This window comes from Mesocricetus auratus, unplaced genomic scaffold (genome assembly GCF_017639785.1).
Source record: "Mesocricetus auratus isolate SY011 unplaced genomic scaffold, BCM_Maur_2.0 Super-Scaffold_100009, whole genome shotgun sequence".
Classification (NCBI taxonomy): Eukaryota; Metazoa; Chordata; class Mammalia; order Rodentia; family Cricetidae; genus Mesocricetus; species Mesocricetus auratus.
Genome location: NW_024429193.1, coordinates 35,185,036 through 35,210,954, shown reverse-complemented (window position 1 = coordinate 35,210,954; position 25,919 = coordinate 35,185,036). Strand labels below are relative to the sequence as shown.

The 25,919-nt window shown below is 41.6% G+C and overlaps 1 protein-coding gene across 2 annotated transcripts in view; it reads left to right on the top strand.

Annotated features, from left to right (window-relative positions):
* Nucleotides 1-25,919, top strand: part of Pde5a (phosphodiesterase 5A) — a 130,013-nt gene that overhangs the window by 83,295 nt on the left and 20,799 nt on the right. For both annotated transcript variants that reach the window (XM_040751923.1, XM_040751924.1), the window contains exons 12-18: nucleotides 499-645; nucleotides 5,748-5,873; nucleotides 7,541-7,635; nucleotides 14,922-15,009; nucleotides 19,218-19,318; nucleotides 20,483-20,560; nucleotides 22,797-22,860. In XM_040751923.1, the coding sequence (XP_040607857.1) occupies nucleotides 499-645; nucleotides 5,748-5,873; nucleotides 7,541-7,635; nucleotides 14,922-15,009; nucleotides 19,218-19,318; nucleotides 20,483-20,560; nucleotides 22,797-22,860 (699 nt within the window). The remainder of the gene's footprint in view (nucleotides 1-498; nucleotides 646-5,747; nucleotides 5,874-7,540; nucleotides 7,636-14,921; nucleotides 15,010-19,217; nucleotides 19,319-20,482; nucleotides 20,561-22,796; nucleotides 22,861-25,919) is intronic.

Genomic DNA, 25,919 nt, shown 5'->3' with positions numbered 1-25,919 from the left:
GGAAAGTGGGAACCACAATTGAGAAAATGCCTCTACTAGATTGGCCTGTGGGCAGTGCCCCCCCTGGACTGGTGGACCTGGGCGCTCTGAGAAAGTAGGCAAGTCAAGCCATAAGGATCTAACCAGTGAGCAGCACCCTCCGTGGCCTCTGCACCAGTTCTTGCTGTCGGGTTCCTACTCTTGATTCCGTCCCTGACTTCCTTGGATGATGACCTGCAAGTTGTAAGATGAATAAACATCTTCTACCACAAGTTGCTTTTGGTCATGGTGTTTTACCACAGCAATGGAAACCCTAACTGAGACATCCCAACAGCACTAGACTGGAGAACAGGCCTTTAACATAAGGGCATTTGCGGGAACATTCCAGACCCAAACTACAGCAATGCTGAAAGGAAAAATAAGTAAACAACATGTTCTGTTTCCCTCCAGAGAAGAGAGTCTTATGACTGACTGCTGTCTTGGTTCACAGCTTTATTTTATTTTCTTCTCTTCATTAAGGCTGCTGTGGTGCCATCTGCCCAAACCCTTAAAATTACTGACTTCAGCTTCAGTGACTTTGAGCTGTCTGATGTGGAAACAGCACTGTGTACAATTCGTATGTTCACTGACCTCAACCTTGTGCAGAACTTCCAGATGAAACACGAGGTAGGGAAGGCAGTGATGCCTTTGATAAAGGTGTGCATGTGTGCATGTGTGATTAACATACCTCGCCTAAGGAAAAAAAACTGTCGTTAAAAACACATTCATTAAGCTGGGTGGTAGTGGTGGACACCTTTAATTCTAGCATTTCAAAGGCAGGGACAGGCAGATCTCTGTGAGTTTGAGGCCAGCCTGGTCTACAGAGTGAGTTCCAGGATGGTCACGCCTACACAGAGAAACCCTGTCTCAAAAAATGCCCTACCCCCACCCTCAAAATGCATGTATTGGATTCCTACCATGTGTCAAGCACCAGGTTGAAGAATGCAGGAGGATTTTACTCATAGTGATAGAAGTGCAAAAGCAGGTGGCAGGAGGTGGTGGAACACGGGGAAGGTAGAGTGGCCAGAAAGGCTTCTGGAAGGTTGAGTAGAGCACCTGGTAAACTGTCAAAGGGGACTAGCTCTCCTCCTGACAACAGTGGCCATTCACTGAGTAGTTCCAAGACTGGAAGTACCTTGACATCATTGCCAACTTTGGGATAACAATGTAGAATGGACCAGCACCGGGGGCTTGTGAGGCCAGACTACTCAAATCTCCACAGAGCAGAAATAAGACCCTTTGAGCCCCAGTCTCCAAATACAGATTCCTATATAAAACTTGCTGTCTTCAAGGCTTTTATAATTCTACTTAGCCCTCCATTAATCCATACAATGAATAGTTACTCACATGCTCTTTGTGATTCCAATGATGCGTTGACCCTACTCTCAAAGGCCTCACAGTATGGAAAGAAAACTGAGGGTGAATGTAATTAAGACTAATAGAGTGTCATTTATGGTCTTGGAGAATCTGATTCTTTCTCATATTACTTTTTCTTCAATGAAAATCAAACAATACAAGTGAGCTAATAATGAGTCTCTCTTGCCTGAGTGTTAGTTCAGGGGGGATGGTGTATTGTTTGATTATTCCAACAAGCTCTTGTGAATGAATCTCATTCAGAGATGAGGAAACCAAGCCATCATGGAGTAGAAATGTCATGGATTTCAGCGGTGGTCAGTACTCATTCCCCTGGGCAGATTATCTCCCACATTCTATTTCATCACCTCGTGGAGTAAATGGTGTCATGGCGCCATGGAGTCTGTATGAATTACATGTTCATCTGTATATTACATGCCTGTATATGTGTGTGCTTGTAATAGTCTGTGTAATCCACAGAGAGAGAGAGAGCATGTCAATTATCCCGTTTAGGCCAAATTTGACTTTGCTAAATCATCATCAGATTTTTCCAATAGAACTCACTTTAAAAGTCTGCCCTGTAAACGTGGTAAGTGCACATCTAGAGTTAGAAGTCCTTAGTATGGATCACAGTTTTCCTTCTTAATACTTTGATCAGATCCATGTGTTCCTGGAGTGAGCACATCTGTAACTAACAATGACTCTCTTCCAAGGGCTTGGCTAGAATGCAAGAATGTGATTCTTTCTGTAAAACTCCTGTTGTTGGTTTACTTTTTGTTTGGCTTATGGGTAGCATTTGAAGATTGGGGAATATAGATTCTCAGTTTTCCTACCTGTTTCTTCTCTAGATCATCCAGTTTCCTTTTCTTTTTAGGTAACCCCTATCTTAATGTCAGAAAATAAACAATTGTATGGTAATTTCAGTACCATACAAAGAAACAGAGTAAAAGTAGCTCGTCAAGGCTGGTTCCCCCCCCCGGAACAAATGGAACAGGAGGACCCAGACTGGGCTAGTCAGCACACAGGGGCAGGAAGTTCACGCCATTTTTATTCTAAAACAGATGGTGACTGTGTTTTCCCCATTGGCTGGCTTCTGACCTCACAGTCGTTGAGATTAGTTAGTTTTAAAAGACCCAGTGCAAAGGAAATAATGGAAGATGCTGTGTTGCCCCAGACAGTAGAGTTCCAGAGTAGAGGGAGCCTTTGCATAAACAAAAGTTTTACCAGGTGAGAGAGATTAAAATATTTGCATAAAAGTTCTACAAGGTGGGGAGATTAAAAGATTTTAATTCCTTTTCATAAAACTTTTACAAGGCGGGGAAGATTTATGGAATATTGGCACTCTGTGAATTAACTTTGATAAAAAACAAACAAACAAACATCTTTTACATTTATTCCAGGCACCATCAACCAGGCTGTTAGGATTACTGTGGTTGGATTTTCTGCCCAAGTATCTAGTCTTCTTTTATTTCAGGGATTATTGTCAGTATAATTTTAGGTGGAGAGGGTGCCCCTACCAAGTCATTTCACAGCGAATGGTAAACCTCCAGTCAGCATTAATTTATGCTGGTGGCAGCCATTGTCTTTTACTGGTCTCTGAAACAGTCCACTTTATTAGGACAACATGTGTTAATTGTGTTTCCATCCATACCCCATGAACTGTGTTTTGCTGCACTTCATGCCATGGTCACTGGGGAACGTAGGTCTTTGTCGCAGGTTCTTAGTCATGTAGGACAAGAATCTTAAAACAGACTCGGAAACTTGGGGTCGTTTTATCAGAGTTGACGAGAAATCGCAGGAAAGGCAAGTTGTAGGTCTCAGCACTGCCAAGAGCTGAGGACTAGAGAAGGCAGCTTTGTGAGTGGGTTAAGAAGCCACACGGGCTTGGCAATAGAAGTCTGTGAGCAGCTCTGGGAGAGGAGGCGTCTTCAGAGGGGGGAAAACGCCTGTTGTGCCAAGTGTAAGCAGGGTTAAGATTGGGGTCGGTTTGGTTTGGAAGGAGGAGATAGGAAGAAGGAAAACGTTGCAGGCCCGGCAGTGACTGGATGATCACGGCATCTGTGGCAATGGCTTCTGTGGTCTGAGTGCACATCTTCTCTCTTCTTAAGGGGTCCGTAGGTGCCTCATCTTTCTTCCTACCTCCTGGCTGCCCTCTTGGAATCCTAAGACTATCTTTCCCTCTTATAGACAGTCTTTGGCCTTCCTCAAATGTGTTATCAACCACTGGCCAAGCCTCTTTACTGATAATTAACCTGTAGCTTCCTTTAGATTCTAATGCTCTTCCCTCCCCCAGAGACTCAGGAGAAGGAGTCCAATGTCTGTTGGTTGGAGGGGCCCATTGGCAAAGGGCCCCAAGCTGATATGTTTTACCTGATTCCCAAAAGGATCCCAAGCTGATAACTTTTACCCAATTCCCAGCAAGGGTTACTTTAGCCATGATTCAATTGCAGAATATGTATACATATTTAATAATAGCTTTAGGTTTTGAACTAGTGAAGGACATATTCAGACGTTGATTGTCCAGTTTTTCCTCATTATTTTTCTTGATGGTTAATTAATCACAAGAGGTTTTCTACAGAATGCCAATGCATACTCTTAAAACATACCAAAGTAAAACTTGTGGCTTTCATTTAAAATCCCCCTATGGTAGCTGATTTCCCATCTTTCCACCAGAGTTCAGAAATATCCAGAATAAGGAAATCTTTATGAGATTTCAGTGCTGAGTGAGCACATTCCCACTGCGGGCACACATACCCACTTACACATGGGCAATGGCAGGGACCTATGCTCAGAGATCCCAAGGTTCTTTATTGGAGAATTCCCTGGGAACAGAACCACAGAACTAGAAGGAAAAGTCCTAGAAAGAAGAGTGGTTATCCCAAGTTCTCTGACTGAGCAGCTCCTACCAATTGTGAAGAGACTCGGCTCAGCCCCCAGAGCCCATCTCAAGGCTGGACAGTTTCAAAGCTGCGTTCTTTCCCCTTGTGCTTTTTCCAGTCCCGAGGCCATGTTCTTTGTGTTTGCAACATCCCCAGTGACACACTTGGGGACAGCACTTAGAGAACGATGATTTTACAAAAATAGAGTAAACCATTGAGGTTTTAAGAAAGGCAGCCTGGTAACACAGAATGACCATGCTTATGCCCTGAGTCCCTGAGGAGCTTATGTAATTCTCCACTTAGAAGTTAACTTCAACCCAACTTGGGAGCGCCTTTCCTCCCCCCTCCCCGCTCCCTTCCCATCTTTTAAAATAAGTGTTTCCATATGGGCCCCAAGAGTTTTCCTTTACATACATTGTCTCCAAATTTTGATGTCTTGGTCGGTAGACATTAACTGTGCCTAACACTTAGGCAGAACTCAAAGTGTAGAGAGTAAAGATCTAATGAAGAGGGCATGAAGACCTGTGATTCCAGTCTGTCCTGAGCCTTGAGCTAGATTCCCAGCCCACCTTAGATCCTTGCACACAAGTGTACAACTTGAGAGCACTAAGAGAACCCATCCCCCAACACTCATGCACACAAGACTCTGGATTCTAAGGAAGACAAGGAGGGATGTTTTTTATAAATGTAGTTGGTATCCTACCCATGACAAAATACCTTTCTTTGAGATATTATCCATTTCTCATCTGATTTAACTAGGTTAGCTGGGTTGGTTCTATATTAAACTGGTAATATTTTAATTCTGGCTCCACCCCTTATGAACAGCCACCATTGACAGGTTACCTGTTTGAGTGTAGTTTCTGTCTTTCTTTTTCTTTCTTTTTTTTTTTTTTTGGTTTTTTGAGACAGGGTTTCTCTGTATTGTTTTGGAGGCTGTCCTGGAACTAGCTCTGTAGACCGGGCTAGCCTCGAACTTACAGAGATCCACCTGCCTCTGCCTCCCGAGTGCTGGGATTAAAGGCGTGTGGGATTAAACGCCCGGTCTGTCTTTCTTTTTTCTCTTTTTAAAATATTTATTCATTTTTTCCTAACATCTTTATCGATTATTTGGGAGTTTCACATAATACCACCTGATTACCTCCGCTTGCCTGACTTCCCAGGTCCCCCCCCCCCCCCCCCTTGTGACCTTCTCTAAAGGAGAGAAGAGGGGAGAAGCAGTCCAGTTTGTACTGCTCATGTACTCACTGGAGTGTGGGAAAGCTTCCAGGTGACAGACCCTTAGATAAAACTGAGTCTTTCCCCACCCCACCCCGACAGAAGCCATCAGCCATGAAGAGCGAGTGTTAGTTTCGTCCTTTGTGAAAGGATTGGAATAGTCATACGCCCTTCCCTCGTGGTTGTAAGGAATTGAGCTTGAATGATGTAAGGTACCTAGAACTTAGAAAATGAAGACTAACTTGGCAATTCTTGTCACTCCGTATCCTTCATTTCCTAAAGGTTCTCTGCAGATGGATTTTAAGTGTTAAGAAGAATTACCGGAAGAATGTTGCCTATCACAATTGGAGGCATGCCTTTAACACGGCACAGTGCATGTTTGCTGCTCTAAAAGCAGGCAAGATTCAGGTACTCAGTTTACAGCATGTCTCTTCGAATTCTTTAGAATGTGCAGCTCTGATCATTGACTAATTTACCACATAGTGACTCATGGTTGGTTGAAGATTAGCACCAAAGGATAGTTGGTTACTGTACTCTCATTTGTAATAAATATGAGGAAGTAAAAATCTTCCTCTTTCATGCTACATTTTAGGAGTCCTTGGGCAAATAAAGATTCCTGTCAGAGGAAGACACTAAAAGAAAAATAGTACATTTATCATAGTCACAGCCAGCTGCTCCACAGTGGAATTACTCGACACTCACCAAGTGCTTTCACAGATAAGCTCATAGTTATCTATCCTACTCTGTGTAGAAGGGCTAGTTGAGACAGGTTTTGGTTTCATGGACATTGATCAGAGACTGAGTAAAAGGAAAATCAGTGCAGTAAGTATTTACTTAAAGCATTGATTTCCAGCCAAATCCTGTTACATATCTGTCCTTAGATTCCATCTTCAGAGGGAATTGACTAGTTATTCTGAGTGATTCTAGACATCCATTACAGAATTTAAATTCAGAGCCTCCCAGCTTTAAAAAGGAAATTTAAAAAACTATTGTTCTCTGTCATATATCCCACTTTCAGGGGTTACACATTTTAAATGACCAATTTTAAAATAAATGACTGAACTTGGGTTTAGCTTAGCAATGGAATGCTGGAATAGCCTGTGTAAAACCCTGAATTTCATCTCTGCATATAGAAAATAAATAAAAGAAGCTGTACAAAATAACACACTGCTATTTCACTCCTATAGAAACATTTCTAAGACCAGAATAAACTTACTTTGGGTCATGCAAGAATCCTAAGATTATCACCACTGAAAGCTGCCCCTAGCTTTCGTGATGAAGAATGAGATGATGTTTTTCACACCTGCTTCAAAGTTTATCCAGTGGAATGGAGTGGCTTGGCAGTTTAGCTTACATTTCCTTACTGATGAAGGGAATAGCACTGTAAATAATATAAGTGGCACATACTGAAAAACAACCAATATGTAGCTTGGGAACATTTACAACTTTTGAAAGCCAATTTTCCCCCAGTAATCCCATTTCTACTATTTTGTTTAATACTCATGTTGTCAAGATTCCTTAAGGATATGGCAGCCAATCACAGAGAGCAAAGCAATGGTTACAAAAATACAAGAGAAAGAGATAGTTAAAGTTTATTACAATCATTCCACATGTATTAAAAATAAAGATCGTGATTAGCTGTTGTGTGAAGATTATTCTTCTTTTCACTTGAAAAACGTTATGTAATGAGTGTGTGTATTTGTACGCACATAGGTCATGATACGTGTGTGGAGGTCAGACGACAAATTTTGGGAGTCAGTTCTCTCCTGCCACTGTCCATTACCGGAACGGAACTCACGTGGTTGGGCTTGCATAGCAAGTACTGTTACTCACTGAGCCAGCTTACTGGTCCTACATTATTCGTTTTTGAAGCATTTCAATTTTTCTGTTGTTTAGTGACATTTATAATAGCTCATTGTGGATGACAGTATAAATGCTCACCTATAGATCTGCATTCTCTGTGACTGCACGGAAGTACAGGAATAAATGCTGAAAAACCACAGGAGAATGCCCTGCCCATGCTTTCTTTTTCTTTTTCTTTTTCCTTTTCTTTACATCAATGTCTTTGCACACAGAACAAGTTGACGGATCTAGAGACACTTGCCCTGCTGATTGCTGCTCTAAGCCATGATTTGGATCATCGTGGTGTGAACAACTCATACATACAGCGGTAAGATTGTTTCTCCAATAAAACAAGAAGATATGTCCTCCAATGACTGAACTATGTTTTACGTTAGGGCTACCACAAAAAAAAGGCTACAAAATACCAGTTGGTTAAGTTTCATTATGTAGTCTAGCTATGTTTAAGGAAAATAGGAAGCAAACACAAGTGTAATATTGATCTCATTCAGGCCAGAAGTTCAAACGGTGTTTATGTTGAGATTCTTATTACATAATTACTGTGAGTTTTTCTTTTGTTTTCTTATACCCAGCTTAAGAGCTTCTTCAGAAAACTACAAAGAGTGTCCAGAAGGGGTAGAATTTTTACCCTGGAGTACAAAAGACAGTATTTAGAAAAGTGCTTAGCTTTCCAGGTTAGTCGAGGTTACATCACAGAGGGTTTGAGAACTTGATCTCTGTGGTCAGGCTGTAGCTCTGCCAGAGTTCCCGTGTAGCCTTGAATGAGGAAACTGATTCCTCCATACCTAATTTCCTTTAAAATGGAGATAATGGCATTCCCATAACCCAAAGTTAGTGTAGGTTCTCAGAGACCACACACATCGCCACCAAGTGGAAGGTTTGTCGTATATTGTGTTAAATTCTAGCCATAGTTACTAGAGTTGTGTCAAGTGTGATACTCTCACTGGCTGATCTTAAGGGTGAGATTCTAACTTCTGAAACAAGAATTTGCAGGTACCTTCGGGGACTAACACTTATGTGGTGTTTTGTGATGACAACTGAGCTGTTAAAACTAATAGTATTTTTTTCATCAAACCCCTGTTGCTGGCCCATCTTCACATAGCAATTGGTTGAGAAATCTATGTTTTAATGGCAGAATCTCTCACTGTGGAGCCTCTCTGTAAGTGAGCCAGTCTCATGGGGGATCCCATCTGTCTCCTGGGAGTGTGAGAAAGCTCTCTAGTCTCTGTCCTTTTATGTGATAGACAGAGATAGAGATAGACTTCCTGTAAGAATTCTAATAGTGCACAGCCATGCTCTGAGCTGCCCTTCACAAAACAAGATAGAATGCCCTCGCCCTGTCCACAGCCTGGCTGTTTCCATCTGAAAACCTGGAGATTTGGAGAAGTAACTAGGTGACATGTTCTTTGTCTCTGTGCTTTATTTGTGATCCTGAGTGTCACATAAACATTATTAACAAAAGGGAGCAGCAACAGGAAAGGTTCCACAGTGTGATCAGTCCATGTAGCATGACTATACTCCCTGCCTAGCTCAGAAAGGAACATCATGTTATTAGTATATATACTCTCAGTTGTAGAAATTGCTATCATGTTGCTGTATGTAAATGAAGAAGAAAAAATTGCAACTTTTTTCTTTCATTTAAAAATAACTAAACTTAAAAAACAAAAGCAAGCAAACAAACAAAAAAACTATTATTACCCAGAAGAACTTCTGGAGAAATGGCATCTTCTCTTTAGGTTAAAAAAAATCCTGGGGATGGCGCTGGTGTTGGGGGAACATAACACAACACAACACATAGTTTCTTTCACACAAAGTAGATGTTAACCAAGCCATAACTCTTGAAAAAGCTAAAGCAGTTCAGAGCCTTTTATTTCTGACCACATTCCTGTTCTGTGAGTAAAAGAAAACAGGCCTTTTTCTTTCCTGACTGGTAATGACTGGTACTTAAAGTAGGATTTTCTTCGCAAGTGGGCACTTGAGGCAGTAAAGTACTGTAAGCTCCCTGTATAAAGTTCTGTCTTCTAGAGGGACAAATAGTACCCAGGACCCATGAGGTATCCATACTGACACATAATAAAAAACAGAAAAACAAGTAAAAACGAGGTAGAGAAATAAGAGCAGTTAGTCAGCAAGAAGGGGGTGCCCCTGGGTAATGGAAGGGGGTGTTCATGGGTAATGGAAGGAGGTGTTCATGGGTAATGGAAGGGGGTGTCCCTGGGTAATGGAAGGGGGTGCCCCTTGGTAATGGAAGGGGGTGCCCCTGGGTAATGAAAGGGGGTGTCCCTGGGTAATGGAAGGAGGTGTTCATGGGTAATGGAAGGGGGTGCCCCTGGGTAATGAAAGGGGGTGTCCCTGGGTAATGGAAGGAGGTGTTCATGGGTAATGGAGCCAGAAACTGAAATCTTCCTTTCTCTTAAGTGACTTTGAGAAAACTACTTTGAGATAAGGCTTTCCTTGAGTAGGAAGCTATCCCTTGGCCTACTGTTGTCCCTCCCTCCCTCCCTCTATTAAGAAGACTGCCATCACCAGGGGTCCCACTGGTTTCCTGTGATATATTTAAGTAGTCTGCTCTCAGATGAACTGCGAGTGTGAGCACTGGTATAGACTGTGGCTATAGCTCAGTAGGTAGCTTGTTTGCCTAAATATGCCTCAAGCCCTGGGTTTGGCCCTCAGCACCTTGTAAGACAGACTTGGTGATACTCTCAGGCAGCAGAGTCAGGATATCCGGAGCTCAAGATTAACCTCAGCTACATAGCAAGTGTGCGGCTAGCCTGAGCTACATGTGTCTTTACCTCAAACAGTAAAACAAAATGAGTGATGGTTAGAGCACAATAACTGAAGTGCAAACATTCACTTAAAATTAGTTATAAAGCTTGCATTACAGAGAAAGTTTCTGCATCAGGCCTATAGTCAGTATCGTAGGTCTTGCAAGTGTGTTTATTTGCTTAGTTTCAACTCTAATGATGTTGCACAAATAAATAAAAGACCCAGAGGTAGATATTGGGGTTCAAGCTGAAGTTCAGAAAAGCAAAGCAGCTGGTCACTAGCTCTTACTCTACCCCAGACTAAAAGGGCAGATCCTGTCTCCACGAGATCTCCCCAAACTACAGACTGCTGCCTCTCCTCAGTGTGGCTGGAGAATCCTGAGACTGGATGTCTTCCTCTCCTCAGTGTGGCTGGTGATTGAATCTGATGCTTGATCCTGTCTTCCATGCCTCCCTAATACTGGGATTAAAGGTGTGCGATCCCAGGTGCTGAGATCATCTTTGTGTGAGCTGTTTCTCTTTAGGACTGGATCAATCTTGTGTAGATCTGGGTGGCCTTGGACTCACAGAGATCCATCTATCGCTTAATCCTGAGTCCTTGGATTAAGGTATATACCACCACCTCCTAGCTTCTGGCTGCTGGGATTAAAGGTTCTGTGTCTTGTGAATAACTTTGCTTTCTGAATCCTCAGGCAAGCTTTAATAAATCATAAATAATATATCACACATAATGATTATAAAACAATTCAGCAAAAATAAGCTGTATGTTAGGCTTATGCATAATGAACAATCGCCAGAGTTTTGTTTTTTTGCTAGGCAGAGGGAGAGCTAAATGTTCTTGCCTGCAGTTCCTGATCCTTGAAATGACAATCAGTGAAAGAAATTATTCACTGAGTCCAAAGTCATCTAATGAAGTAGACTTCAAGTGTCCATCAGAGAAGGAGATTGGTCAAGCATAGTGTAGTCTACATCCATTATTCATAGAGAATACGAGACTTAAGCTGGATGCTAAGAAGTAGGTGGATTTTCAGACAAAGGACAAAAATATTCCGGGATGCTGTGAAGTAGGCATTCCCTGGAACAGTAGTGGTAGACCAGCAAGAAAATAGATAAGCATGAGTCTCAAGACCCCCTCACGGGAGGGATGTAACACTAAGCACTATATACCAAGATTGATAGAATGTGTAAAAGGAATTGTTGTCACAGGCAATGAAAACATTATTTAGGAAGAAAGTCATGGCATGAACCACATGGCAAATGGATTGAAATTAGAACCCCAGAGCTCAACTAGAAAACTGCCACAACAATCCAGGTGTAAACAAGCACACTGAGTAGGGGCGGGGGGGGGGGCAAAAGAATGATGTGAATTTCATGTAGGGATGCTAGATATATGCATGAAGAAAGGAGAAAAAGCCCATGGCTTCTAGTCTAAAAAACTAGAACACTGGTGCTGTGATGAGCGCGAAGGGGAACGGAGTTTCCAACCCAGGGAGGGTCCCTGTGGCTGACAGGCAGAATCAAGGATGCTGTTTGTAGTGGTGAAAGAGAATCCTGGGAGACGGCACTGTTTTCCTCACGAGACGTTTATTTTGAATCAGTTTCTAAGGCTTTCTGTTTTTTATGTAGTTTCTAGTAGCACTGTCCAAGATAGACCAACAACTGTGCAGGACAGGAAAATGCAAAGCAAGTATGCCAGTTCATTAAGGCTCGCTGACATCAGCGTGGGAATAAAATTCCACAGCGGTAGTGGTTTAAATAAGTCCTTCTGGTGGGCCTCAAATAGAGGCAGCATGAATACATTGGTTTCCATGCTTTTTTTTGTAAACAGGAAATCTGAGGCATTTTTCACCCATCGCTTGATTCATGAATTTGTATTTTTAGAATGTAAGTAAAGACAAACACATTTTGGCATTTGTCTGTCTCCCAAGCCAAAATCCTCTCTAATCTGAAGCAGTTCTTTCTGCCTCACCTAAAATTGTAAAGTACGCTTGAAGTTCTAACTGGTTGGTATTATATCCACATAATAGAATTTCCCGCACCAGCTCTCAACTAGGTCAGTGAATAGATACTGCGTAGAGCCTTGTGGCATCGTGACAGTGAGGTAAGGAGAGGATATACTTGAGATCCAGGTCTGTCATTTATATCATCATTGAGCAAGTGAGATAATCTGTCTGAACATTTGGTTATCTATCGAACAAATGCACAAATGCCTGTTTTATAGCACTAGGCCTCGGTTTCTCTGGAGCCTTCGTTGGAGATAAAAGTTGGTGGATGCATAGCTTACTGGTGAATAGGACCCCAGAGAACACAAAGGAAGGCCTGCTATGAACCAGGGAAGGAGGATATTACCTAGATAATACACATATATGAACTTGGTACTTGGTCCTGCCAGAGGTGGTTTGGAGGAACCTTATGTGAGGAGACCCAGAGCCAATCAGCTTTAAGGCAGAAGGCAGTTGTCTGGAAGACCCCTCACCCGCAGTGGTCTCAGGCCTTAACTCATGTATGTCGCTCAATGTGCCTGCAATTCACTTCTGTGGGCACCAGCTGTGGGGTCAGATGAGCGATTGCTAGGGCAGGCCAAGACAAAAAGAGAACTTTCTGATTGGCACCTGTGTCTAGGCTGCTAAAGGGTGAATGAAACACTGTAGCAGTGGCTGAAGTAGAGGCAGGTGTGAGATTCTGATTCAGTGTTTACGTATGCAGTGAAATACAGTAATAATAAACCAAGTAGCACAGTGCCCGCCATGTTACAGGCGCTTAACAAATGGAAACTGTTATCACTAGGGAAGACAAATGTCAGCAAATTCAAATGGTTTATTGTCTGATGAGGTGAAAGATATAAAGGCAGCAACACCTGCTGAGTGAATCTAAAACAAAGCTGACAATATGTCCTCTAACTTTTGTCTTAAGTTTTGTGCTTTACTTTTACATGGGTTGGTTGGTTGGTTGGTTGACTGATAGGTTCCAGAACAGGTACCCATCTTGTATCCTAGACTGGCCCCTAACTAAAGCTCGTCCAGCCTCAGTTTCCCTAGTGTACCACCCTGCTTTCATGCTCTTTAATTCTTTTGTAAGTGAGAATAACAGACACCTGAAAGCCCTGTCTTTTATTATACCTGAAGTGAATGAGGGAAGTGATCTTTATGCTAGTAAAGTTGACTTTGATATGAAAGAACAGAGAACGGCCTTCCATGGAGAAGAACAGGGGTCTATGGAGAAGAACAGGGGTCCATGGAGAAGAGTGGGGGGGTCTATGGAGAAGAGTGGGGGGTCTATGGAGAAGAGTGGGGGTCTATGGAGAACAGGGGGTCTGTGGAGAGGAGTGGGGGTCCATGGAAAGAGTCAAAGGGAAGGTCACGGACCCTCTTTATCATAGCCAGCTCTCATCCCAGGCCGTGACCCTGCCAGCCCCAGTGTGCTCCACCTCCAGATCAACTCTCAGACAACTCTCTTCTGGCTGCCACCACTTTAACTGAGGCACTCTTTCTTAAGCCACTCTAGGTGTCCCAGAGTGCCCTAACTGACTCCCGGTGGTCCACACATCACAGCAAACCATTTTCAACCAATCCTTTCGGGAAACTCAGTTCACTGTCTATTCATTTGTACCTGGAGCACAGCTCCCAGTTCATAGTACAGGTCATCAAATAGAGGTGGCGTGAAAAGGAAAAGTGGCCAAGGATTGGGACAAGTTATGCCAGTAGCGGCATTAAATCAGCAAGATAGGCCACAGTAAATCAGCAAGATAGGCCATGGTTTCAACACCAGGAATAGGCAAGGTTTACACATTCTCCCGACTTTATCTGCAGCTCGTGTTTTCCCATAGCATCGATTTCTATTTCTCGCTGTAACCACTTTTTCACTGCATATTATTAGCTCTGGGTAGATTTTTTTTGAATGAACAAATAAAATGGACTGCCATACACCAGCGCATAGCAAACCGTTCGATTTTCTAGCACTAACGTGGGGCTTTGAGACTCATAAGCTCCATTGCTATAGGTTTTAAGAGCAAAGAGTGACAGAGTGCCTTCGTGTTAAGAAGGACTAGTGGCAAGTGTGGCTTTCCACAAGGTGAAGGGTCATGAGAAATGAAGTGGTAGACTCTTCCTGTGGTGCTGTAGAGCTGTGACACTGTCCCCACATCCAGCAAACAGTGCGGTACCCTCCCCCTCAGTTTACCCAGAAGGAAGTCTTCCCTGCTTCTCTGAGTTCAGCTTAGACAGCTTACAGGCTGTCCTGCACTCAAACAACCCTTGTGACTCAGCGTCCTCCTTCCTGCCTCCCCCTCCCTCACCCCCACTCCCCCCTTTACAAGGCTGTGTACTTACTGTCTGCCTTTGTCTTGCGTTCCATCACTCATACCCAGTTAATCCCATCTCAGTGGCTTCTTTCCTTATATGTAGACACACACACGGATAAGCTAACCTTCAGCCCAAGCATTGGTTTCTGAGGAAACGGCAACTATGGACTCGCTCTAGATTTTAAGCCAATTGCCTGTTGAAACTGAAAACCAATACAATAATAACACATAGGTATTGTGGAGTGGTACATGGCTGTGCCTAGGGCTAGCAGTCTTCTGCCCTCATCCCTCACATCTGCTGTCTTCCATAGTCAAACCAGTGTCACTGGTCTTTGAACCAGCCGCATCATTATTTGAAAACAGTTTGCGTCAGTATTTATTTCTGAGAGATTACCCCGCTCTCCTCAGCAGGGGAGAAAATTATTAGTGTGGTTAGCTTTGAGATAATTTCAGTTAATAATAATAATGAATTGGTGAAGTAACGTATTTTGGAGCTTCTTGTTTCTCTCTTTCTTCAACATAATCACTCAGAAGTGAACACCCGCTGGCCCAGCTGTACTGCCACTCCATCATGGAACACCATCATTTTGATCAGTGCTTGATGATTCTAAATAGCCCAGTAAGTACATCGTTTATTGTTGTGAATCTGAAAAGAGAGCTTTATAAATGCAGTTTTATTTTTAGGTTTTGGACTCATTCCCAGCATCATAAATTCTCGAACATTCTCTATTCCTTTTTGGGTAAGGAAGGAATAGCCCAAACATTTGGCATCTCTACAGCCTCACTCCTGGACGGTAAGAACCACCCAGTGATGCCAGTGAAGAGAATTTGATTACTGATCTTTGATTGCTCCAAACTAGAAACAAAACTGGTGACTTGTGGCTGTTGCTTGACTTTTTAAACAGATGAAGTGGTACATAGGGATCACTTTCTGTTCCTTCTTTTTCTTTTGACTGTGCTAGGATAAAACCTAAGACCTTATACCTACTAAACGGGAGCTTTTCCCTCTCAGTTGTACTCCAGCCTCTGTCTTATGGGAGCTTCTAACTGCTCACAAACTGTCTTCTCTAGGAATGAGAAAGCTATTGGACCACGTGGACGTGAATATTAGTAAATGTAAGAAAACATGTGCTTCAGTTTTCTAAGTGAACACACATGTTAAGGAGTACAACGTTAGCAGAATGAACACTAGCTGGATTGAGTTTGTCTAATGAAACCATTGGCAGTTTTATCTTTCTTATTGTGTTATTAATTATCCACATTATTTGTTGACTACCTGTGTTAACTTTATAAAGAAAAAAAGGAAGTATTTCCTATTTAAATAGTCACAATACATGCTACATAACCCCAGACAATTTTATCATAATGTCTTCATGTTTGCTGGGGTTGGGTCTAGTCTTTTCCCTGAATGCTAGAAGATCATGGAGGGTCACATTCTGGTCACTATTATTAGGTCTAACCATAAAATACACGATTCTCAGGTCACAAACCAAAATGGCCACTCCAGGATAATAGTTCACACTGTGAGGCCAATTTATTCCTTTACTGCCCCACAAGCATCTCTTGTTCCTTACTATGCATTTCTACTACCTCCTTTCTTACTCCCAAGCTTCTGTATAGTTTCCTGTCTCTTCAGCCAGATCTTAGGAAAGTAGAGTAGGCAACGAAAGGGTTTTTCCTAACAGACTGACATTTTGAGTGTCCCTCTGTTGTAATTTTAAAAAGTGGGTTATTGGGGGTAAGTGAATGGGAAGATGGGGGAGGGGGAGGGGAGACCAGTCTCTGGGGACAGGAGCTGCAGAAGAGAAAGGCAGAGAGAGAGAGAGAGAGAGAGAGAGAGAGAGAGAGAGAGAGAGAGAGAGAGAGAGAGAGAGAGAGAGAGAGAAGGGAGTAGTGAATGTGCACAGGTGGTGCTCTTAGTGACTGCAGCTGAGGGCGTGTCCTGTCAGAACCCAAGGGCAGCCCAGTGCAAATGCCTAAGAACTAACATCTACTCTTTGTACCTGATAGGGATTGGTCATTTTATCATCTCTGCAGAACACCCTCATTGTAAACATACCCCACAACAGCTACAGATTGGCCAGCCAGTCTGGTCTTGCCTTTTAGATTTCTTGAGGATGCATCACAAGTCCATTCTAGTCCCACCACTCCCACTGAACATAGGAGACATACACAGGATCTCTCTCCTACTTGAGGCAAAGGGAAGTGTCACCTCTTACATAATACCTTAGTGTAACTAAGAAGTTAGGGAGTGTGCAACTTGGGATGCGGCTCAGAGCTAGAGTGTGTTTTGCTCATGTATGGCACGAGGTGGTCTAACACTGATAAAAAAATTTATACAACCTGTTTTGGCCACTTCCTTGGAAAGTTTCTATGAAGATTAATGGAGTGTTTGCTGTAACATGTGAATTAGTTGATATATGATTGGTATCATTTGTCCTGTGGTTTCTGGGGTGAGCCGTGCAACAGTTATGGGAGTTGTTAGATTCTGGCATTCTCACCTCAAGAGTGAGCATCAGTCCCTTGCGCCCACCGTTCCAGGCTGTGTGAGGCTCTCGACACTGCTCTTCCTTCCCCCATCAAATCCCACGCACACTGCCTCACGTCCCACAGTCCAGCATTTCCTTCCGTTGCTCTTGTGTGCTCTCTGTGAATTTGGAGGGAGCGTGTGGGCCTGCTGGACCAACTCACCTCCAGAAAGAACCTCTCTGGCTTGGCTTTGTGCTTTGGTTTCAGAGTGGCATAGGTTTTGAGTGATCTGCCCCAACACTATTTTCCCATAAACTGTGTTATTTTTAGTGTATAATTTTCCAAAATTGAGACTGGAGAACATATGCATGCTAAAGGAGAAACATCTGTACTTTATTTGGGAAAATGCTCTGTAGCTAAAACTTTTTTTTATTTCTTGGTAGGGCAGGGAGATGATTTAAAAACAAAAACAAAAACATGGGCTCATATAGTGCAACCTGGCTGTATCTCACTGAATAACTGAGAGCTGGTGTTAGCGCCTAATCCTCCTGCCTCTACCTCCCAAGTTTGGGGATTACAGGAGTGTGTTACCGCTAGCACACCCTACTAAAAAATGTCCTGTTGGCGTCTTATTTCAAGTTCAGTTCCAAAGTAAAGAAATTACTAACCTTTTAAAAGGTGTATTAAATATTTCCTGTCATACTTCTTTAGTTAGGCATATAAATCACTATATAGTATGTTGTTACTTAGAATGGCATACAAGAAAGCTGGCTGTCCATTTAGCTGGTTTCAGTCATAAGAGCTGTCTGTATAGCTTATCTTTATAAGCACAATTAAATAAAAAATACAGATTGTGCTCTTTGGAGAAAAACAGAGACTGCAGTATCAAAAGATACTTCAATTTCTCCTATCAATTGTTTTATCTTAAAAATAAATAAAAGCATCGGAAGTTTCTTGAATAGTTTCATTTGGCCTAAAATGATGAAGTATTTTAAAATAACAATTGTGGCTGTAGTCACAGATTCAGTCATTAATTTAAGTCATGAATTTCATTACTCCCTAATCACTGTCTTTTTTCTTCAGAGCAAACCAGCAGTTCCCTGACTTCATTCTTCTCCTCCAGATCTCATTTCTAAGGCTCTGAGACCTAGAAAGCCATATGATTCGGTTTAAGCACATTCTAAGTATGTTTGGAGTGGGCCAGCTCTATGCTTTGTTTAGTTCAAGAACAAAAAGAGCCACTCTGCTTTAAATTACAGCCCCAAAAGACAGATGTAACAAAACTTTCAGTGATGTTATACATGGATTGCTCCCAGTGCCCCCACCATGCTTTTTCAGAAAACTATTTTACTAATATGGGAAATATGACCTACAAAAATTCCTGCATAAATAATTCATGGAAAAAAATTGGAATGGTCTTTTGATTATTCATTTGGGGGTGTAATGTAATTACATCATTACCTCTTTCTTTTCTTTCCTTCCAACCCTCCCATCTTCCCCTCCTGACTCTTTCAAATTCATGGCCACCTTTTTTCATTTTTCATTCATTATTAGTGTGTGTGTGTGTGTGTGTGTGTGTGTGTGTGTGTGTGTTCATTCCTAGATATGTAAGTACACTCTGCTTAGTCTGTATAATATTCCTTGTATGTAAGTTTTCAGGGCTGACCATTTGGTATTGAATAACCTGTTGGTGTGTTCTTCCCGGGGAATAGATTTTTGCCTGTTTTCAGCATATGAATTTCTCCCTTTTAAGATTCTTAGCAGAGCTTTCAGGGACTGCTTTCATTGGTCACCAACTGGTAAACTTAGGCTTAGACCCGCTCACCATCTATATTGTCATGTTCATAAAGAACACACACAATTTAATTCTCAGTATTGGTTAAGATCTATAAATGTGAACCAGAAATGTTACCAACTTTGTTACAGAAACCTCAGAGGAGTGTCTCTTTAATAATAAGTTATCTAAAAATTTCACAACTCCATTCTTCGTGTTTATTAATATGATTTTGAGTGTTCAGTTTCATTTTTTTCCCGTTATATTGCAGCAATTAATCTGGCCAAAGGAAAAAGACATACTTACTTAGTTTTTAGGTTGCAACTCAGTCTCAGGGAGGTTATGAGTTGTAAAAACACACGTACAGAGGCAGGGATAGTGTCATGTGGCTGTTTTTATTTTACATGACAGAGTTGCATGGTGAGGGTGAATAGGAAAAATACTACTTCATAGCATATACTTTAAAAAAAAGCAGGCTCAGAACTAGGCATGTGTTTAAGTCATGTGACTGTATCTTCAGCATTTGTTCTTGAGAGCAGCTTCTGCTGGAAGAATACTAACAATGTTTTTCTTTTTATATAAAGGGCAACCAGATTCTCAGTGGCCTCTCCATTGAAGAATATAAGACCACACTGAAAATAATCAAGCAAGCAATTTTAGCTACAGACCTAGCACTGTACATTAAGTAAGTTTTCAGAGAAGATGCCCTCCAAAATAGGTTTTAAAGTGTTTTTGTATCCGCACTGGGAAATCCTTATAAAGAGAAGCATCCAGAGAGCTGTTACCTGACTGGTAATTTTTAGAGGCTGTCAAAGAAGTCTCCTCCACTGTGCACTCATTGCTCAAGTGGTAGCACAGGGCTATTCACGACGACCTTCAGGTGCGGTGTCTCTGGAATTGCCTTGAGGTGTCATTGTAGGAATCTCCCCCCTTTACACAAGGATTCACGGCAATGGTATTAGTCTTTGCCATGACGAGTTAAACAACTACAACAGGCACACACAAGTTACACCGCGCATCCACTGCTCAGTGTCTGCTTTATTTGAATGTGTCTGCTTTATTGAAATTTGGGTCACTTTAAGATTGATCACAGAAGAAGAAAATGCAGCAAACTTCAGATTGTTCAAAAGTAATTTCAGAATACTAATCATCAAGTCACACAGAACTTGAAAATTATCTTGGTCTACATAGGCTTCCCGTGTTTTATGCTATGTGGGTTTATTCTCTATATGTGGAACTTCCTTCCATTTTTAATAGTTAATCATACATAATTCATTTTATCTTGTAAGTTTATTGTTCGTTGGGTTGCATTTCTCAAGTCATTTGTTGTTGTTGGGCACACAGGAAGTATTCGTTAGACACAGATGACTTTATGTTTGTACATGACAAGAAATGTTATCTAAAACTTGCTCTTTGCTTCCAACATATTTAACATCTTCACTGTCTTTTAAGATGAAGATGAGTTAGAGACCTTAGACCCTCTTACCTTAGGCATGTAGAAGATCTTAAATCATTCCTACGATCACATTTTAATTCACACTATTCTATTTTTTAATAAAATGTGTTCTAGAGTTAAAATTGCTATTATTTTTCATCTGGAGTTAAAAATAATGAGCCTTTAAATAATTTCCATTGAAAGCAGATGAGGAAAGTGAATGTGGGGTGCTGAGTGAAGGAGGGGTACTGAGTGAGTGAAGGAGGGGTACTGAGAGCTGACGAAGCTTTCTTGTTGGTTCTGAGGTGGGGAAAATAGACATCTTCCTCAAGTATATATCCCACGAGTCTTGAGGACCAAGGGAGAAGACCCTGAGGACTCACCGTAATCACCATGTGTTTCTTATTTTTCAAGGAGACGAGGAGAATTTTTTGAACTTATAAGAAAAAATCAATTCAGTTTTGAAGATCCTCTTCAAAAGGAGTTATTTCTGTAAGTTGGCTTTAGTGTCTCTGCAAGCTTCGCTACTCAATTGATTTCCTCAGATCAGTTGTTAATTGGGATTATTTGTTATGTGTAATGACTCTTGAGGCTGCCCACTGCTCCAGAGTGTAGTACAAAGGCCTGAATGTGGACGTTGGCACGTTGAAATAAATAGACTGACTGACTGACTGATGGGTAGAGTAGAGGGGTGAAGCATTTATGGCCAAAAAGTTACCGTTTTGTTTCGTTTCTCTCATCCTTTGGAATAGAAAAGCGAAAGTTAACATCCTATACATTCAGAGAATTGAATGGTGGATGCAAAGTGTCCACTTTTCTTGGGCCATGACACAGGAGTGCTCTCCAGTGGGCTCTTCAAGATGAATGTTTCTCATTCTCAGTATACCAATCCCTCCCTTCTTCTAACCATGGATAATACCTCTGCTGCTACTTGCCACTGTCTTTGCCATGGCAATAACTTGTATCAGTAAAACAGAATCATGAAGCCACCAGAGTCCAAGCCATTTGGGAGGATGAAGGAAAACGATTACCACAAGTTCAAGGCCACCCAGGGCTATAAATGTTGAGGCCCTGTCTCAAATAATAAACCAAAACTAAGGTACCAAAAGTCAATAATAATGAAAGGTACTAAAGAAATACAGATAGTGTTGATACAATGTTGATGTTAACATTTCTTTAAATAGATTGAGGTTGCTCAGCCTGCAACACAAAAACACACAGTAAAAGGAGACAATACACAAGCACCTAGCCGACTGTTCTGTATAGTTGCGCTTTCCTTAATGTCAACTTCTCTTTCAGAATAGTGCCTTGCAAACAGTCAGGCCTGTTGTGCACTCTCTAACAACAAAGAGACAAATACAATGACGTTCCAAGTTTGAGCCAATTCTCCCTCTCACAGAGAGCATTTATGGTTAGTCAACTTAGGCAGGCACAGTTGTGCTGGCGAGTTTGGTTGGACTCCCTTATGACAGTGGGTTCCAACTGTGATTAAAAATACCTCCAATACACTCGTTCCTATGGTAGAGTTAGTGTACGAGAGAACATGGCAACATTAGCCTCGTGTGGTTAGGGAGTCTGTGCCTTAGGTTGAACATCTCTAGAGGAACAAATAACACTTTGCTTGTTTGTTTTGCAGGAATAGCCTGTTTTCCTATTTCGTCAAACAAAGGGACTGTTGACAGTGTTAGGATGAAGCGTGAGGGGAACCTTGGCAGATTCCATGGCAAGTGAGGGTGACCGAGGTGGAGGGACAAACATACCAGGCAGACACAGCCTAAGTGAGAGGTTTTATTAGAAAAGGGAGGAAAGGGGGAAGGAAAGAGTAAAGAGACACAGAGACAGAGAGAGTACAGACGAGAAGAGCGAGACAGGAAGTCCTGTCTGCCCCAGGGGAGAGTGTTCTTTTAAAGGGGTCCTTTGCACCTGCGTGCAGACCAGTAGTCATGGAACCCTGGGCTGACCAGGGTACTGCCTGAATGCACTCTGCCAGGTGACAGGGGCAGGACAGCATGATGCCTGAGTCCTTACAGCCAGACATTTGGGTGTGACTCAGGGAAAGACAGTGCTGAAGTCAGACGTTGAGGTTAGGGATGTAGCTCCTCTGGTAGAATTCTTTTGTACCATTCACAAAACTTGGGTTTGATCCCAAGCACTGCATAAATAAAACATATATGGTCGTCCACACCTGTAATCTCAGAACTTTGGAAGTGAATCAGAGGTCATTCTTGGCTACATAGAAAATTGGAGGTATCTGGGAATACATGAGACCCTGCCCATCCCCCACAGGGTAATTCACACAGCTGTGTCATTCCATTCCAAGGCACATTGTACCATTCAACAATGTAAAGTTACTACATAGAAAGGCTTACAGGTGGTGAGTGAATGAAGGTGGCCCACTAAATGAGGACTGCCCTCGTTAGGATGTGTGATGTTTTCCATGTGATTAATCGGTATGCCTTTATCTCGTTATCAATGTGGAAAAACCAATGATCAGGCAAGCTTTTACCCCAAGGAAGAACTCGGGTATCACACAGGACAGACAACCAAACAGTGAGGCCGTGTCACAGTTACAACAGCCGGTTCCCAAATGTGTGCAATCTGTTGGTTCTTTGGTCTTCAAAATGTGGGACTTCTGTTGTTAAGCAGATTTTAATGTAAATTTTTATTGGTAACTACTTACTGAGGATAGATACTCACAAGATATGGGGTTTTCTCTTTCCTTTAATAGAGCAATGCTGATGACTGCCTGTGATCTCTCCGCGATTACCAAGCCCTGGCCTATTCAACAACGGGTATGTGCTCAGTGGAGACCAAAGTAACGTATAAAGTCAAGATAAGAGAAGTCTCTTCATTTAAAGCTAGCTCTGGAAATTTCCCCCTAATTTTAAGCAATATTAAAAGCAGATAATTGAACATGAAAATATTTCTCTTTTTTTAGAGATTCATTTACACTTAATATCTGTATAATACATTGAAAAAGATGGTATAAAACTAGCTGCTGGTTTAATTCCAGTGCTAATTACTTCTTGCTCACTTTGAAATATTTTTTTGAAGCATCTCCCTTTGGTCTTGAAAATTAGAAGAAGCAAGATTTCCTTGTGATTTAGCCTGTTAGACTGTCCCTCTGTTCTAAGGAGACATTAACAGGTAGATGTAGGGAGTGTTAATAGATGTTGATAAGGATCTGATCAAGAGGCCAGAAACAGATCCTTCCCTCTTAAATGAGAAGTAACTGTCACAACTGTTTTACAGAGGGAGTAGAGCAAAGCTACCAAAAATGGCAGGATATGCATTGTTATGTATACTGTATTTTTGTTTGGAGGGATTACATTCAAAACCATAATACACAAGCGAAGATTGTTGGCTTGCTTTTAAACAAAGCTCTAGGCTATATATCATGGATACAGCAAATGTGGACTTTTCTTACAAAACACAGATATGGAGGGAACAAACTGTGAACTGACGGTGTGTTTCAGTATAGAACCCCTGCCTACCATGTGCAAGACCCAGGGTTCTTTCCACAACCCTGTCTGGAAAGGCAACCTTGGCAGCTTCCTGCTCTATATTAAATGTGATAGTGTGCCCATTTCTGAGTAAAGGGGAAGAGAAAAGGGAGGCCGCCTTGCTGCTTTCTTCAGAATTAAACCCTTTTCAATATTTAAAAACAAAATTTAAAAGAAAAGGCCCCGCGGAAGTGATCTATAGATGTAGGGAAGGGTAGAATCAGCAGTTGAAGAGTCTGTGCCTGACGTGGACCATGGTGTTCAGAGAAGGGTATAATGTAGTAATTGGAGAGTCCATGCTGGACACAGAGCATGCTGTTTAACGACCATGTTGCTACTTACTGTCGTTAGCCCATACATGTGACTTCAGCTGTGGGCCTTTATTTCTTTTTGTATAAGATGGTGGCACACACTTCATAGCATTATTTTAATGATTCATACACGATACCTAAATGTTCAAAGTACATAATAAATGTACATAGCTGCTATTTCTGCCACTTAGCTGCAGTGAAGACAATAACATCCTAGGGTGTTTTTTTTATAACAAGTGGCAGCATTTACCCTTTGTTTATCTTACTCTTTCATATCTCTAAAGACAGCAGTAGGTAGAAGGCACTGCCAGGTTCACCTGACAGCTTGGGATGGGTCCTGACCTCCATCACATCGAATCTATTTAATTTGAAATCAGGAATGGAGATATCTCCAAAAGGTCTTGTATTGTTTAGGATTGTTTTTAAATTATCATTTTTTTATTTTAATTTTAAATAGCTTGTTTTACATGTCAATCCCAGTTCCCTCTCCCTCCCCTCTTCCCGCACTCCCCTTCCCCCCCTCCCTCCCACGCTATTGCCAAATCCTTCCACATAGGGGATATCTAGAGTCTGTCATTTTACTCTTGGTAGGGTCAAGGCACTCCCCTAAGAGTCCAGGCTGAGAGAACATCTCTCTTTGTGCTATAGGCACATGAAGACAGTTTGTATACCAGGGATAGACACTGATCCACAGCTCAGGGCCCCATAGGTTGCCCAGGCCTTCTCACTGACACTCACATTTGGGGGGTCCAGATCAGTCCCATGCTAGCCTCCCCACTGTCGGTCTGGGGTCCAAGAGCACTCCCCTGTTCAGATCAGCTGTCTCTGCTGGTTTTGCCAGCCCATTCTTTGCCAATTTGCTCATCACTCCTCTCTCTCTGTCACTGGGTTCCTTGGGTTCAGTTCAGTGATTAGTTGTGTGTTTGCCTCTGCTTCCATCAGTCATAGGATGAAGGCTCCCGGATGGTTATAAATTCATCCTGTGATTGTAAATTCATCCTGTGATTGTTTTTAAATTAACTATGCTGAGTTTTTTGTGTTTTCACGTAAGTCTAAGATTATTTTTTCAATTTCTGTGAGAAATTGTGTTGGAATTTTGATGGGAATTAGGTTGAATCTACTGGCTACTTTCAGTAGGATGGCCATTTTTCCAATGTTAATCCTACAGATCCGTGAGCTTAGGAGATGTTTCCATCTTCTGGTGTCTTCTTTAATTTCTTTCTTCAGTGTCTTAAGGTTTTTATTATATAACCATTTCACTTCCATATATATATATATACATATATATTTTTTAAATTTAAGTTTTTGAGAATGGGATTGTTTTCCTTATTTCCTTATTTCTTTGTCAGTATGTTCTTTGTTTATAAAGAAAAACTACTGATTTTGTGTGTTAATTTTGTATCCTGCTATCAGCTGTAGTTTTCTGGTGGAGTCTTTAGGGTCTTTTATGTGTGGAACCACATGATCTGCAAATATGGATACTTTTACTTCTTCCTTTCCTATTTGTATTCCCTTTACCTATTTCTTCTGTCTCATTGCTCTAATTAAGACCTCAAGATATTTAATAGGAGTGGAGAGTGGACATCCTTGTCTTATTCCTAATTTTAGTGGAAATGCTTTGATTTTTCCTCCATTTAAAACAATGTTTGTTGTGGGCTTGTGGTAAATTTGCCTTATTGTGTTGTTATATGTCCCTCATATCCCTAGTCTCTCCAGGACATTTATCATGAAGGGATGTTATACTTTATTGTAGGCCTGTTCTGTATCTAAGATGTTCATGTGATTTCTGTCCTTGAGTCTACTTACATCATGGAATACATTTATTAATTTATGTACATTTATTAAATTAAGTATACTGAACCATCTCTGTATTGTTTGAATGAAGCTAGCTTGATGGTGGTGGAAATAATCCTTTTGATGAGTTTTTGAATTGGATTTACAAGTATTTTATTGAGAATTTTTTGCATCTATGTTCATCATATATATTTGTCTATAATTTGTTGCTGTGGTTGAGCCTTTGTCTGGCATTGGTGTCAA